Genomic DNA, 16604 nt, shown 5'->3' on the forward strand with positions numbered 1-16604 from the left:
CGCATGACGCGAAAAGCGAGAGAGACCGCCGTCGTCGCCGCCGTCGTCGCCGGCCGGAAGCCGCAGTTGAGGGAGGCGCTCTGGAGGAGGAGGACGACGGCGTGCTCGTGGACCTGCAAGCGGCCCACCATCAGACTGATTCGAAGCGTCGCTTTCGTCGCTCTTTCTCTCTCGCACTCGTGGAGCGTCCCGTATAGGTGCGAGAGGGACAGAGCGACGAACAAAGGGATGGCCTGCGCGCATCGGAGGCATACTTCTCCGCCTGCCTCCCTCCATTGCGTTCAGGCAGTTTGCACACAGATGCGGGCCGTGTTTGGCGCGCGCCTCCCCGACTGACTCACAAGAGAGGAAAAGCGGAAAAGCTAAACATTTTCGTTTTGCGCGTACAGCGAGCACTGCCTCTTTGACGCACTCGTCGAACTGATTCAGCGCGGCCGCGCGCGAGGTTCCCGCTAAGCGAAGTGACGGTGCTTGGCAGTGGCGTGCATGGCGGCTGCAAGGCAAAGCGCTGCGCCGGGCGCCACCCGTTTCTCGCAGAACTAGCGAAGCCAAAAGCCAAGCCTCGTCCTCCGCCCGCCGAAGCGTGATTTGTGCCGCGGGTCCTCCGCGCTCTATTTCGTGCGCCACCTTAATAACGTGTCAGTCACTCGCTTCGCCCGCCACGCCCCGCCACGCCCCGCCACGCCCTGCCACGCCTCGCACGTCGTAAAGTTATGAAAGTGACGAAACCGACGAGAAGCTTCATTCCTCCGAGCGTCTGCAGCTGGTGGGCGCGGCGGCGGTGGCGGAGGGATTTTTGGGCCGTTTTTTGTCGTTTTGGGCCGCGTTCTTCGGCCGGCGCGCCTTGCGAGTCTTCTCGGTACCGGCCGGTGGCGCGGCAGTGGAGAGAGTTTAACGTTCCGCGCGCCGTACCGCCTGCCGCCCGCCCCGCCCGCCAATCGGATCCGGAAGCAGTTTGGCCGCCGCAGATCGGGCGGTAATTATAAACAAGAAAGGTTGTGTGGGGCCCCAAGGGGGGGGGGGCAGCACTGGCGGCAACGAAACGGGGCTGCGCTCGTCCATTTCGCAAAGGATGGGGTGATGTTGTGAACGGGGTCGGGCGTGGCGTGGCGTGGCGGGGCGGGGTGGGGCGGGCGACCTCGAACCTCCGTAATTACGCCGAGTTTTACATCGTACAGGGATACACCTGCTTTACCTGGAAGGGCGGTGTGGCTGTGAGTCTGTGAGTCACTCGGACACCGCAACAGCGGTTCGAACGTGGAGGACGGGGCGGTGCACTCTCGGCTCACGGCACGCTGGGACGAGAAACCCTCTCGTGACCTTAGGCCATTATCTCATGTCCCGGGGAAGGGAATTGGCGTGGTGGGTTCGCTGACTCTCGGCTTGACCGAGGTCCCGTCTGAGTCACGCCCCGCCCCGCCCCGCCCCGCCCCGAAGGCGAAAACCTCGACCAGACTCAAAGCACGCGCGCGCGTTGCGGCAGCCAAGCCCATCATTCTGTCAAAATGTTGACTTGATCGGGAGGCCGCTGTCGGCCCGGTAACGACTCCTTTCCCGCCGTTTTCCCGCCGTTTTCCGCGAGCTTTCCCGACGCATAGCCCGTGCGTCGCCACCTGCCGTTTGCCAAATGTCCATTCCCAGCCGATTACCGTTTGCTCGGTGCAGACCGTAAACATAAACTGACCTACTTGCATTGGGTAAAATTGAGGCGGGTCGCTGTACGCTCGGCGGTACGTTCCTTCTGTGCGCTGTGTCTGCCGAGCACGCACTGCTGTCCAACTCTTTTCCTTCGAGAGCAGACGCCGCGAAAACACCCCTGTTAGTATGCGGTTAGATAAACGTCTGCGGCGGTAATTTTCTGTTTTTGTTTTTGCTTCGCTGCTGGCGAGGAGGGTGTTATCTCGCCGGCAGCGGCTCTGGACAAGATGCGACCCGTTGTCCATTCCGCCTGCGGTTCGAGATGATTGTCATTATGTCGCGTTGCAACAGGATGCGTCCAAGCGCAATCACGAGCGATCATCGTAGACCGTCAGCAGGACCGTCGAAACTGATTTAAAACCGGGTAGGGTCGTGTGCTTGAATCTCTTTCGCCCCCTCCCCTTGGCCTCACACTCTTTCTGACACCCTGGGTGCGGCCGGGGCGCAGTCTGTGCCCCCCTCCCCAGCCCCCCGTCAATGCGAGGGGTATAAATGATATGTGGCCGGGCATTGATGGGGTGGGAGGGGAGGGGGGAGGGGGAGGCCGAAGCCTTTCCTTTGTCTGCTACCAGAATAGACACTATCACACCCAGAATAGGACGAGACGGACGTCTCTGCCTGGGCCTGGCCGGCTGGCTGGCCGGCCATGCCGTGACCGCTCGGTGCACATTATGACAGTGTACAGAACGTACAGTGGCGGCCGCCATTTCACTGCGACTGTCGTACTCGCTGGCGGTGCAGCGGGCCGACCGGGCCCTGCGCGGCGTCGCGGAGGACTGCCCCGACCTGCCGCACGCCCCCTGCCGCCCCCTGCCGCCCCCTGCCGCCCCCTGCCGCCCCCTGCCGTCGCCGCCCCCGTGTCGAGCCTACTTCTTCGCCATCTTTACGGCCTTTTAGCGGGTCTGTTTTTTACGAACACGGGGTTGTAAAAGTCGTCTTCGGATCCAGTTCAGGGGGAATCGTGACCGAACGGGACGTCGCCCGCGTCCCGCCGCGTCCCGCGACGCCGGTCGCGACAAGAGAGAGACTCCTTGACGACGGGCCGAGCGGCCAGAGGCGAGAGCCGATGCCAGAAGCCATAAGCGCCGCTCACTGCCGCGGCATGGCTGCGGGGAGAGCAAAAACCCGAATCGAAATCAGCTGCGAAATCTCGCTCGCTCGGCGCGCCGTGCTCTCATTACAAAGATTTCCATGACGACCGCCTCTGGCACGTGTCTCCCTCCACACGGTCCACGCGTCTGGCGGGCAGGGTCTCTCGCGCCGTCCCGCGTAGGCTTTCCGCGCCCAAAAGACTAGAGGCGACGCGGCGCGTAGAAAACGCGCGAAATCGGCGAAAGAGGCGCAGCGAAACGCAAACCGAAAGGCCGAAAACGGGTCAAGAGTAATTGTGTGTTTTCGGGGCTGTGGCCTGCGGCATGGCACGGCGGCAGCAAGGCGGGTTCGCTCTGTCTCCCTCGCACCCACGGGGCGTCTCGTAGTCCCGTGGGGTCGCGAGAGAGACAGAGCGCCCTGCTGGCAGCGCAGCGGCGTGCGGCTGGTCGTGCGGCGCGTGGCGTGGGGTAAACACTGGCATTGTGTCTGAAAGTAAGTCCGCAGACCGCACCGCGCACCACCAAAACCTTGTAACACACACCGTATAAATAGCCTCGGCGTTTGCAAACCGGCCGTAGCGTTTTTCGTGTTTCCCTCTCTTTCGCCTGAGCGTCGCACTTTCTGCGCCGCGAAGGTAAACAAGAGCGGGCGCGTGGCGGCCAGGTGGACGCGGCGCGGCGGCCGGCGGCGGCGACCACGACGGCCTGCTCGCTGGACTGCACTGAGCGGATGCGGAGCGCGGCGCGGCGGATGTGTCACTTGAGCTTCTCCTCTCCGGGCGCGCGCCGCCCACGCCGCCAATCGCAGTGCAGCACGCTGCGCGCAGCAGGCACTTGTTGGACACGCGTAGGACGAGGCGCCCCGCCGCGGAGGACGTGGCCCTGCTGGCAGCGGTGTGCAGCAGTGTGCGTTCAAATCCCCATCAGGATGGCGATGACAAGCTAAAGGCCCGTATCCGTGTGAGAGAGACAGACCGATGCGACGCCCCGCGACAGTCTGGTGGTCGACGCTCTGGACCAGCCCGGCGCCGCGGCGGCCCGGCCGTGCCCAGCCCCAGCCTCCACCGCGTTGAGGCAGGCCGGCGGGGCGGGGGGCGGCCGGCGAGCCCCTCTGGGGTCGCGTCGCATGGCCCGCAGCATTGTGTACACCGCCGCACAGCCTCACCGACGGCGACGGCCAGGGCGTAGCACGCGGGCACGCCCACGCCGCGGTGCTACACGGTGCCTATCGGGAGCCGCTTCCGTTGATAAGAACCTCAAGGCCCTGGTTCGCCAGGCACGGCGGCCGCCTCGTCAGCACGCAGAAGGCCGCGCTGTGTCGCCGAACAGGAACAGGACACGGCGCACATTCATGAGGCTGACGTCCTGACTCCTGACGTCCTGGGTGGCGCGCCGCGTTACGGGATTTATGTACGCGGTGGCGTGAGGGCTGAGGCCGGCTGCGGCCCCTACAGTGTGACGCCACCGCCGTCGCCGCTTCGCGCCTCGCGCCTAGCCACGGCAGCCACGGGTCCACGGGTCGGGTCGGCGCGCCCGCGCCACCCTGCCGGCCTGCCACGCTCGGCTACTACTTGTTGGCTGCGACGCCGCCCCACCCCCACCGCCACCGAGCGTGGGAAAATATCCGTCACGTGACGCGGCCTCCCTCCCTTTGCCCCGCGTCTGTCTTCGCGCCGCGTGAGGCCGTTGTGATGGGGCGTGGCGGGGCGCGGCGCGACGCGGCGTTAGGTCGGTTACGACCGGTTATGACGCCTCAAGAGCCCAATGTTGCGTGCCGCTCCGCTCCGCCGCCCCGCCGCTCTGCACCAGGTAACGGCGAGCGGGGTGCAGCACTGCGAAAGCACTGTGGAGCAGGTGAAGACCCTCAGTTTATCATCCTTTGTTTCTCGAGGGCGCTAAACAGTGACTTGGGCTTCGGGGTACTTGAACCCGCGGCCGTTGTTTTGCCAGTGCTGTGCGGGGCGTGGTGGACGCACTGCGAGGCACGTCGCAGGGTCGTGTCCTCGCGGCGCGCGTCTCCAGTGCGCGGCGGGGCGAGGCCCCGGGGGGCGAGGCCCCGGCGTGTCGTGTCTGCGCCATCCGCGTGTCTGTTGAACCGCGTGTCCGGACGGCCGCGTGGCTGCTGCGGGGCTATTCTGGTCGCGCTGCGGCGCGGTGGGCGCGGTGCGCTGTCGTTGCTGGCGCTGGCGCTGCTGGCCGTGAGGGCCGTGAGGGTCTCTCTCGGTGTACCTGTCACTTGCCGCGGGTACAGACGGGCCCGCGCACCCCGTGCCACCCCGTGGTCCGCCCTCGGCCCGTGGGCCTACTCGGCCTGCTCGGCCTGCTCGGCCTGCTCGGCGTGGGCAGACGACGCGAGACACGCAGCGCGACGCGCACCGCGGCCGCCGATCCGCGCTCCGCCGCGCCCCTCTCGACGCGCCCCGCGCCCCGCCCCGCGCGCCCGCGCGACGTCCAGTCTGAAGCAGGGCCGCCTCGCAATGCGGACCGCCCCCTGCGACGCGGACCTCCCCGACGAGGAGGCGGCTCACGTCGCGGCGATACAGTGCAAAGTGTGACGAGCACGACGGCGTCCACGACGGCGTCCACGACGGCGTGCTTGGAGGAAGGCGTTCCCTGTGCGTGATGCCATGCGCCTCCCGCTGCTGACCGCGGCCCGGCACGCCCCGGAACTCCCTCGTCCCCCCCTCCTTGTCTATGGGTGTTCTGGCGGCCAAGCTTTGGGCCGGCCCCGGCGCCTGGAAGCAGGGGGAGGGGGTGGGGGAGGGTGACCTGCTGTGGAGGGTGGTGAGCATGGAACCGGAATGGCTGTCCGGACGGCCGCGGCCCAGCCCTCGGCCGCGCGGCCTCAGCCTCAGCCTCCTCGAGTCCATCAGCCCGGAGAGCAGCACCTCGGCGTCGACCACCGCCGCGGCCTCGCCCGTCAGCGCGCCCAACACGCCGCCCTCCAGCCCCACCGCCAAGGAGTACCTCTCCGCCTGGCTGCACAAGTGAGTGCGGTGTGGCCCACGCCGGGTTGCCGATGACAGGCCCCACCCGATTCCCTTGTCTCCCAAACAATGCCGTTGTCTTGGAGCCGAGCGCCTGCGATCTCCAGGTAGGCAACCCGGCTGCGGCTCCGTTCGGCGGGCTGGCCTACCTGGAGCTCGGCAGGCGCGCTGCCTCCACGCTGTACCCCGGCCCGTCGTCGAGGCGCGCGCCATCGCGGAGATGGAGGGCAAGATCATCGAGGAGAGCTCGGCGGGAAAGGAAAGGAGCCTCGCGGCGTCCTTGTCCGCGCCGCCGCAGTGCCGCAGACCGGTCGAACAAAGAGCACTATGCAGAACGACGGCCTTCTTCGACCGCGGAAGGGCAGGGCAGGGCAGGGCGGGGCGGGTCGGGGCAGCGCGCTGATGAAGTAACTACGCCCGATGACTTATACGCCGGCGGTAAACGCCAAGGCGCAACGCGCAAGGCGCCGCCGGGTTGTTTTTCCCTCGTTCTGTGGTTTAACGGCGGCATGGGCCGGCAAGGCGGAGCCTTGACACACACATCCACTCACTCCGTCACACACACGCACACACTCGCAGCGCCCTTTGCATCTGGCGGACCGATTGCCGCTGGGGAGCAAAGGACTACCTCCCGCCACCCCGCGGGCGAAAAGTAGATGGAATGGCTGTTGACGAACGGATAAAGCACGCGCGGCCGGGGACTAACGCGCACACACACATACTCACACGCAGACACACGCACGATCGTACTCACACACGCGGTGCGGGGTGTCTCCTTCTGTCGGACACCCTCGCAAACTTATGTATGCAAACAGAAACATATTAAAGCGGCAAGTTGTGACTGCGGTAAGAAGGGAGGCCCGTCACGACGCTACGACGCCCCGCTCTGCTGAAGGCGGCGTGCGGCGTCGCTACCCCGCGCCTGCAGACGCCGAGGGACGCGGCGATACCCCTCGTGGCGGCAGGGCGTGGGGACCGGTGGGGCCAAGTGAGGGGACGCGGCCTGGCTGGCGGTGACGGACTTGGGATCCACGAATGGAATTGGGGTGAAAGATGTGGCGGAAAATGCCGGCTCAAATTGCAGTTGGGTGTGCGTTTTGTGCGAGGTCTACTTTTAGCAGAAGGGCAGCGGGCGCGAGTGACGAGACTCTGGCTGTCGACGCGGAGGTGTTTCTCGTCAACGCGGAGGTGCGAGGCGAGGCAGCGCGAGGACGCCGCCGGGCCGGCGAGGCGACTCCCGCTGCGTCCTGCCCGGCGGTGCGCTTCCCCTTCAAGCACAGCGCTCTGCCCGCAGAATGTTCCTGTCCCATTCGCATAATGTCCCGAACAAGATGAGTGAGCTGGTGACAATGCATGTGGGCTGGTACTTACGACCGGCGCAGACCACTGGCGAGACAGGTCCCGGGGGAGCGGCGGGAGGAGCGGGTGGGGCGGGCCGTTCGGAGCTTGGCATGGGTTCTCGCGGCGCGGAGGGTGCCAAATGCTCAGTCGATAGGGGCCAATAGTACCAGCACCTTCTGCAGGGCTTGCCGGGTCTGGCAGGGGCCGTCCGTAAGCCTTGCGAGGCGAGGCGGGGGAGGGTCGGCACTAAATGGAGAGATGCAAAGGCGTGCTGCCGACACCATGACAACCGGGTTCGCCTTCCCCTTCCAGCACCCGTAAGGCCGTGGGGCCGTGGGGCCCCGGCGAGGTCGCCGCCGTCTTCGCGACCAGCTTATCATCCAAACGGGGGACTAGAAGACGAGAAGGCTGGAACTAGGCAGGCCTACTTTTCATTCAGCTCGTTGACACGGTCTCGGAAAACACGGAGGCGTGGCGTCGCCGCGATCGAGAGGGCCTAACCGCCGCCAAGGCCGACCGCGCGCCGCCTCGGCCCCCTCGTCGTGGACCAGGGCACGGAGCGGGCAGTCTGTGTCCTGCGCGTCCTGTGTGCATCCCCCTGTGTCGCCGTGGTCGCCGTCACGCCGTCAGGCCGTCCACCGCGGCGACGGTTGAAATAGCACCCAGACAGCACGCGGCGCGGCCTGGTGGCCGGCGTGGTGGCCGGCGTGGTGCCCGGCCTGCTGGCCGGCATGGTGGACGGGCCGCGTCGTCGCGACGGACAGGGAGACGCCGTGACGCCGCCGGCCTCCGCGGCCCGGCCGCACCTCGCTCCGCCCCGACCGCACAATTCATTAGCCGCGAGCGAGTGGTGAGGTACTGCCGCGCCGCCCCACCCCTCCGCGCCACGCACCGCCACGCCCGGAGAGCCGACGGGGTGCGACGACCAGGGACCGAGCCAGGGACACTAGCGGGGACGCTAGTCGACGCCGTGGTCAGTGTGCCGCCACCATGGACCAGGGCGAGCGGGACGCCGCGGAGGCGCGGTGGTGCCCCGGCGCGGACGACGCCATGGTGGCGCCCCGCCCCTCCCCTCCCCGCGCCCGGAGCACGGCCAGCATGGCGACCAAGCATCGCGGGTAGTCGTTGACGGTCGTTGACGCGCGGCCTAAATGCCGGGATTTCTGAACAGGTTGGTGGCACCCCTATGGTCTGGCGTTGTCTGTGTGAGTTGTGGAGTGGAAATGCGAGTTCGTCCGAGACGTCCGCGACACTGCGCGCGGCCGGGAGAGAGAGTTCCAAACACGCCCGTGTCGATCTGTCCTTTTTGGCCGGCCGATGTGAAGCTGTGACCCACTGCATGTGGTGTTTGTTGGAGGCGGCAATCGCAGTGTTGTTTCTGGCCACCCTAGGGGTTGACCTACAAGCTTCGAATGTTTTCATTTGCTGGCAGTATGAAAAATCGAGCACTGCTGGTGGTGACTTCTGTCCTCCAAGCCGACGAGTGTTTTTGTATGAGGAACTGAGCGCGCGGACGCGGCACCCCGACCGGCAAGCAGTTGTTTTTTTGTTTTCCGACTTCCTGGTCCGCTGCGAGGTCCGCTGTCGGGGCCCACCCTGTCTTTACTGTCGTCGCCGAGGTTTTGAATCCCCTAGAAACCCGCTGTGTTCTTTAATTACCAGCGCTCGCCAACTCGGAGGGATCAATTTTTATCTTTTTTTATTTTTTTACGGCGGGCGAAGAGAACAAAGCCCTCACCCTCAGCTCTCGCGTTTCATAGCCCCGCGCGTTAACGACCCTGGCCGCCAAGGACGCGCCGGCCGAGCACCGAACGCGGCCACGGCCACAGAGGACGTCACTATCTGCGGTTAAGAAATACAGGCCGAAAAAACAACCAACAAAAATGCCGGTTCCGAACCCACGCCAATTATTTTGCGCGGATTTACGGCGTCCATTTTGAATCTTCGGCCAGCGATCCTTTAGGCGAACGGGCGGCGTCCGGCTGATGGCGTTGCGGTGTTGTGGCAGGCCGGCAGGCCGGCAGGCCGCGGGGGTGGTTCTCTGTCACTCTCGCACCCCTTCGCCACGCCCCCGCCAGGGCGAGAGAGACAGAGCGACGAAAGCAGAGTTGTTCGGAATCAGCCTGCAGGCGCAGGCAGGCAGGCCCGAGGGTCGCCGCCGGCCTTCACTGCTCCTAAGAATAATATGTTGCAGCGATCCCCGTGACGTCGCGACGAGCGTGGCTTGGCGTGGCGGGGCGTGGCGGGGCGTGGCGGGGACTGGCACTGCTTCCAGACGACGCGCCGCCACGCCCCACGCACACACGCACGCACACACGCGCGCACCGTGACGATGCGAAGACGCGGGTGTATTTCGAGCATGTGCGCGGCCAGTCGGTCATTGTGTCGCGCCGGGAGGAGAACATGAACAAGGGGAAGTGGAGGACCGGCTGTTGAGTCCGCCTTTGGGGCGTTCACCTTTTCATTGGATTTCGCGCGGCGGTTGTCTTTTTTGGATGCATCTCGGCGTGGGACGCCGACGTCAGTGATGAGAGTGTCGAGCAGCAGCAGGCACTGGGGGGCAAGCCGCGCGGCGCGCGTCGCCGTCGCCTCCAATCAGCACCTGCGCGGGCCGGCGTCGCGGCGTCGCGGCGACGCCCTGGTGACGCCGGCCCGGCCGCCTTGGCGTCGTGCTCGAGCTTGGCACGCCCGTGCCCGCCGTGCCCGCGCGGCGTCACGCCGTGTCGTCCGGCCGCGTGGTAACGAATGCGCAGCCAACACAAGGGGCCTACCAACCGCAGGGCGCGAGCGCGCACTTGAACCGCGCGGTGGAGAGGACGCTGGACCTGCCCGGCGCCGCGACAGAGTGTCTGTCGGCGGCCGGCCGCTGCGGGGATCGCGCCTATCGCCGCTCCGCCGAGTCGATTTCTGTTTTGCTTGGAGACGTCGCCAAGCCGCGCCACTTTATTTAAAATGCGGCAGGGCTGCCAACCTGGGAACACGACCCGCGCGAGGTCGCGCCGCCGTGGCCCCGCCGTGGCCCCGCCGCGCGGACCCTCACCGCGACCTGCGCGCCGTCACGGCCCGTCACCGCGGCCCTCGCCCCTCGCCGGCCGCGATTTGTTTTTCTTTCAAACCGAAAGTGTTTTCCGCGCGGCTGGCGAATCCATTTTTCGCCGTCAGATCGGCCGGCGGTTGTTCCTCGTTTCGCGAGCGGCCGGCCCGCTGGCCTGATGGCGCCGCCATTATGCCGCCAGGTAATGATCGTTTTCCAGTGGAGGAATTTGAATTTTGATTGTTAGTTGGAGGGAGAGTCTCGAGACGTGGCGGCATTAGCACGTTGATTGACCACTGATCGAGTCCTGGACGCGATGCCGCCACTGTAATAAATCAATGGAGCCGCGTCTCGCGCCGCGCTCATAGTGTCTAGCTCGCCACGCGCCGCCACGCCCCGCCGAGTAGGACAAGGAGGTCACTCCGGTGAACCACACCGCCAGTCAGCGAACCAAACACAGTCTCGAAAACAGCTCACTGCACACGGCCAGGGCACACGAGCAAAACTCTGGACACCCGCCTCCGCCGGCCTCTGCCACGGCCCTGTTTGGAACCTCTGTCCTCCGGGCGCGGAACTTTTCCACTCCTTCCACACTGCCGTAACCTCTTCCTCCGCACGCAGCTCCCACAGCAGCTCATGCACCCCGTCTGGCCCTAGCAGCGCCAGCCACGGGGCTCGGCCGGCTCGGCCCCTCTGGGGCGCGTGCGGCGCGTGCGGCGCGCAGGCCAAGCGGCGGCGCAGCAAGGCGGAGGAGGCGCTGCGCGAGGCCGAGCTGGAGGTGGGTATCGAACCCCCGACCCCGACTGGCCCGACGCCGGGCACGGCACCGCCGCCAGCGCGAAGCAGCGGGCAAGGCCTGGGCGGCCTGGGCCTCGCCGGCATGGGCGCCGGCCAAGGGGGAGCGACCCACCAGCTGCTGACGAGGACGTCGTTGCTGCTCTTCTCGCCGCTCGTCGACAGGCTGGGGCCGCTGGCCGAGACGTACTACGGCACTCACGGCCAGGAGAGACTGTCCAGCCTGCTGCTCACCAGGTCCGTAGCGCCGCCGTGCCGTACTCGGCCCTGCATTGCCATTGCCCGGCATTGCCGCTTCCGGGGGTCCTCTATCTCGCACACGGCGTGGACGGTGCGGACCGCGAGCGTGGCGAAGCGTGGCAGCGAGACGCAACCGCGATATGAATCCGAAAGCAGCGGCCTGCACCGCGTTCGGCTCGACGTCGCTCTCGTCGTCTGCGAGATACGCGAACCCCCGAGACTTTGCTGATCCCGCTTTGTGGCGTCGAGCCACGCGGCTCGGACTCGCCTCCCCGCTAAGCCCCAGCTAAGCCCCGTCCGTCCAGGCCAGTCGCCCCAGCCCCGCCCCAGCCCCCCGCCCCAGCCCCGCCGGGTCGCCCTCACCGCCACCCAGGGCGACGACGCGGACCTCGGACACCGAGCCCAGCCCCGCCCTTTGCACGCTGCGTGCGGAGTGGCGTGGAGTGAAGCAGCGCCACCGGAAGGCAGGACATTCTGGCGTGCATGTGGAATGGAGTGAAAGTGCCGGCCGCCTCCACTCCTTGCGAAAACTGGGAGGAAACCACTGGGGGAACCACTGGGAGGGAACCACTGGGGGAACCACAGGGAGGGAACCACTGGGAGGGAACCACTGGGGGAACCACAGGGAGGGAACCACTGGGAAAGACGCACGGCGTGATTCTGCCAAAAAGCGACAAGGGCGGTTTGAAGTTAGCGCGGTTTGAAGTTGGCGTGATGGTGGATTGGGCGGCAGGTGCGCGCGCCGCGCGGTCACCGCCGCCACCACACCGCAAGGGATATTACTTTTGCGCGCGCGACGTCGCGGTACCGCGGTCGGATCGAACACGCCCCCTTGGTGGCCGCCCTCGCCGAGGTGGTCATGAGACGCGGTGGGCGCCTCTAATTTAGCCCGCCGCCTCGGGGCATGTCCTGGTGGTCCTGGTGCCGCCTCGGGGCTGGCGGCAAGGCGGGGCTGGCAGCACGGCGGGGCTGGCAACACGGCGGGCGTCATAAGCCAACACTTTGAGGGATGGCCCGTCCCGCCCTTGTCACATTCGCGTGCCTGCTCCACACTGCAGTCACAGAGAAATCTTTTTAGCGGGGGAAAGGTTGGAACAACCTACACACTTGGTTTCGAATCAACAACATAGCCTGTCTGCCACTGTAGAAGTTGGATGCTACTAATTGAGTACGCGCAGATACCTTCCGCTTTGTAGATAGACTGTTTGAAAGTTATCACTCTAACCGTCCCCTGGTCGAGCCGTACGCCACCCCCACCCCAGATAAAGCTAGTTTTGTAGTTTTGGCCGTCGCCGCGGTTCGAACCCTCGCCTCACGACTGCCAACCCTGTTGCAGGTATAACAGCACCCGAGGCAGCTCGCGCAAGGCCCGCAAGCGCGTCATCTTCAAACACGGCGACGTGAACGTGGTGCAGGGCAACGTGGCCAAGCGGCGGCGCCGCTACCTGCAGGACATCTTCACCACGCTGGTGGACGCGCAGTGGCGCTGGACGCTGCTCGTGTTCGCCCTCAACTTCCTGCTGTCGTGGCTGGGCTTCGCCGTCATCTGGTGGCTCATCATGCTCACCCACGGCGACCTGCGGCCCGAGAACCTCCCCGTAAGGCCCATGGCATGTTTTAAAAAGTTTGAAAGTTGAATCATGTTGGGCACACGCACTACTGTGAGATGCAGTGGAGTCAATGATGTCCCCGCACTGCAAGCACGCTGAATGCAGCGCGCGGTAGTTGGAGCTGGCGAGCAGGCGCGGGGCCCCGCCCGGCCGACGCGCGAGAGCGTTGGGCTGCCTACCCTCCTGGCGCGCGGCTCTGCTTATAATCCAATCCGCACTTGCCTTTGCAGAACCAGGGCGCGCAGTGGACGCCCTGCGTGACGGGGATCTTCGGCTTCGCCTCCTGCTTCCTCTTCTCGGTGGAGACGCAGCACACCATCGGCTACGGCGGCCGCTCCACCACGGAGGAGTGCCCCGAGGCCATCTTCATCATGTGCCTGCAGAGCATCTGCGGCGTCATGATCCAGGCCTTCATGGTGGGCATCGTGTTCGCCAAGCTGTCGCGCCCCAAGAAGCGCACGCAGACGCTGCTGTTCTCGCGGCACGCCGTGGTGGCGCAGCGTGACGGCCAGCTGTGCCTCATGTTCCGCGTGGGCGACATGCGCAAGTCCCACATCATCGAGGCGCACGTGCGCGCGCAGCTCATCCGCAGGAAGGTGCGTAGCGTGCGCAGCGTGCGCAGCGTGCGTAGCCGTCAGGACGATCCAAAGACATTTTAACACAAAATGTATTCAGATTGTTGATTTTACTTCTGTAACTCTGAATACATTTCAGCGAAAGAGGGCACCCCGGCACCCGTTTGTCCTAGGACAAACGATCTCTCTCCCCCACGGGCCACCCATGAGTGCGAGTGAGACGGAGTGAGACGGGCCACCCATGAGTGCGAGTGAGACGGAGTGAGACGACCATGTTCCTTGCTCGCTTGCAGACGACGAGGGAGGGCGAGGTGCTGCCGTACCACCAGCAGGAGCTGCAGGTCGGCGGCGACGGCGAGGAGGACAAGATCTTCTTCATCTGGCCCACCACCATCGTGCACAAGATCACGTCGGAGTCGCCGCTGTACGCCATGTCCGCGGCGGACATGCTGCGGGAGCGCTTCGAGATCGTCGTCATTCTTGAGGGTACGTCTCAGCATGCGCGATAATTACTTTTTGAAGAGAAACATGTGGTTCTAAAAAGAACTGAACAAGGGCCACAAAGAGCTAAACGTTTAAACTTTCGATTTTTCTGTGTGCTTTCCTTGGACTCACCCAGACGGTAAGTGCGGCCCTAGTTTCCCGCTCCTGTGATCCCAGCGCAACCCAGCGACATATATATTCCACAGTAAATGAACCCCGACACTAGTGTTTATTGACCATCTTGACAAAGTCTCCTCGCGGTGCGCAGGCGTCATCGAGTCCACGGGAATGACGACGCAGGCGCGGTCGTCCTACCTGCCCAACGAGATCCTGTGGGGGCACCGCTTCGAGCCGATGGTGTCCTTCAAGAAGGAGCAGGGCGAGTACGAGGTGGACTACTCGCTGTTCAACAAGACGCGGGAGGTGGACACGCCGCTGTGTTCGTCGCAGGCCCTCGACGCCATGTTCACCGTCGGTGCGTGTCCTTGTGTCCTTTCTCTCTCCGTCCCCGGCCTCGGCCTCGGCGGCGTGCTCTGGATAACGTGTTCTCTCTCCCTCTTGCCACAGGGGGCTGGCGGGACGCCTCCCGGGCGGCGGGGTCGGCCACGGGCTCGGACAAGTTCGAGATGACGACGCACACGAGCAGCGGTGGCGGCTGCAGCTGCAGTGCGGGCCCCCACCACGGCCCGGGGCCCCCGGGGCCGCCCGAGTGCGGCGACGAGTGCAGCGAGGTGGTGGTGCTGGCGGCGGCGGCGGTGGCGGGGCCCGCGCCGGTGGGGCCCGCGCCGGGGTGAAGCAGAGGGGGAGCGGCCCACCCCGCGGGGGGCCCACCCTACCAGCAACCCTTCTAGTCCACCCCGGTAAGGCCGCCGAGGTGTCGCACTCTCAGACTCTCAGAGACTAGAGACGACTCAAAGCAAGTGCCATGGCTGTAATACTGCCACGGCGTGGCCTTCTGCGTATTGTTTCCATTCTCTTTCGCACAGACAAATAAAGACCGCTCCCCCTGGTAGTACTCGAACCCAGGCCCCTGTTAGTGTGCAAGCTGGACTCTCGGGCCACCCTGTACTCTGCAGTCTACTCAGAGAGCCGCGCCCAGTAACGGCAGTGGTCCACGCCATTATAATGAGGAAGCTGCACGCTCGGGGGCACGCCACGGCACGCCACGGCCAGCCGCTGTGCCTTAATGCGATAGAGTCCCATCCATCTATCTGCCTGCCTGGTCTAGTTAACAGGCGGCCTGGCTGCTCCTGTGGCCGCCCGGCCGCCCGGCCGTGTGCCGAGGGAGTCGTGCCCGGTTGTGCTTTGTCCTTCTGCCCTGTTACGACGCACGGACGCACGGACGGACGGACACCGCACTCACAATCACAGACTCAACCTGATTTTGCAGCCGAAAGTGAGACGCAGTGCGTCAAATCCTTGGCTTCCTGCTGCACTACGGGCGGATTCCGGCCAGTGCTTTCGTCACCCTGTCTCTCTCACACCCTTACGGAACGACCCCCGAGTGCGAGAGAGACAGACACGCGCGCGCTGCGCAGTGCGGGGACCAAGGCGGGGACACCCGACACTGCCGAGTCCTGGTGGCACCGTGCGACTGTGCAGACAAAGATTAATGCCCAGAGTGGAGCTGACCTTTGCCTCGCTGCATGGCCGAGCCTGCTGCTTTTGCAGTGACGACAACTGCGTTTCTGTTTTTGCAGACTCGTCGCCGTAGTCGGAGTGTTCCACAGTGTGCCCGCGCCGTGGCGGCCGTGGCGGCCGTGGCCACGATGCCGCCGGAGTCTCGGAGCCCCGGACCGCCGCCGGACCGCTGGGCCACCCCGCCGCCCTGGCGTCCCCGCCGGTCCCCGCCCGTGGCCGTCTTCCTGCAGCGTCTCGAGCAGAACAGTGACTGCCCAAGTGTGAACACCAAAACTGGAAAGTGGCGTTGCCTCGCGGTGCTTCGCCTAGTGACCGCTCGAGCGAACTGTGACAGTGATTGTGATCTTTTCTACGTGAAACAGTGATATGATTGACTGGTGATAGCGTGTTCGCGCGTGCTAGTTCCAACGGCGGACAAGAGTGAGTCAAGTCAAATGCTGCCTCGAGAGTACCTTTGCCGACCGTCTGAGACTGTCTGTGACACTGCTGCCGGGCAAGCAGGTAAACTCGGTGACTTTTTGCCTCTCCGGCTGGTCCGGCTCCACATGGTTCCGCCATGGTTCCACAGACCCGAATCGTCGGCCGGGGGTCGGCAGCGCAGCGCAGCGCAGCGGCGTGCCGACTTCAAGATAGTGCCAAACTCTTCCTTTTCATATTGTTCCCCGGTGATGTAAACTAGTCTGATTTGCGTGTGACTGTTCTGTGCTCTTCTGAATGGCTGGAGAAAAAGTATTGTTATAGTACCTGTATTCTGCAAACTGCACAGACAACTAACAAATTATTCTTTTGGACCACCTCCTATGTAACCTTTTCTACGATAAATGGGAAATAGTGTAATGATGACCGTGAAGACAAGCTAGGAAAAAAGACTTATCTCGATGTAGAGCCAAATTTTCTGTGTGATATGTCCTACCTTGTTTGATGTGAAGGCTATATTGTAGAACAGAAAGAGTATTTTCCATTGAAACGTATGCTTGTTTATTGAAGAGGATGAACCTTGTCACCACCATCATCATCAGCGCTGTTAGGCCTCAATAGACCTCTAGCTCAAGAATGTAAATGAGCTAAAGTTTTGAACCCCGCTAAACAAACAATCACTTTTACGAGAC

General features: G+C 64.5%; 1 protein-coding gene across 1 annotated transcript; it reads left to right on the forward strand.

The window, feature by feature from the left end:
• Nucleotides 1–5275: 5275 nt before the first annotated feature.
• On the forward strand, nt 5276–16462 carry LOC117649107 (G protein-activated inward rectifier potassium channel 3-like). The gene is made up of 7 exons (XM_034391553.1): nt 5276–5776; nt 12523–12784; nt 13027–13392; nt 13665–13857; nt 14123–14329; nt 14422–14714; nt 15555–16462. The coding sequence occupies exons 1-6, from the start codon at nt 5484–5486 to the stop codon at nt 14646–14648; spliced, it is 1548 nt and encodes a 515-aa protein (XP_034247444.1). The 5' UTR covers nt 5276–5483; the 3' UTR covers nt 14649–14714; nt 15555–16462.
• Nucleotides 16463–16604: the final 142 nt, after the last annotated feature.

Source organism: Thrips palmi, unplaced genomic scaffold (genome assembly GCF_012932325.1).
Source record: "Thrips palmi isolate BJ-2018 unplaced genomic scaffold, TpBJ-2018v1 HiC_scaffold_4, whole genome shotgun sequence".
Classification (NCBI taxonomy): domain Eukaryota; kingdom Metazoa; phylum Arthropoda; class Insecta; order Thysanoptera; family Thripidae; genus Thrips; species Thrips palmi.

Coding starts and splice junctions, on each gene's coding strand:
- LOC117649107 (XM_034391553.1), top strand. CDS start 5,484: ATGGGTGTTCTGGCGGCCAAGCTTTGGGCCGGCCCCGGCGCCTGGAAG. Junction 5,777..12,522: donor CTCTCCGCCTGGCTGCACAA/GTGAGTGCGGTG, acceptor ACCCTGTTGCAG/GTATAACAGCACCCGAGGCA. Junction 14,330..14,421: donor CGACGCCATGTTCACCGTCG/GTGCGTGTCCTT, acceptor CTCTTGCCACAG/GGGGCTGGCGGGACGCCTCC.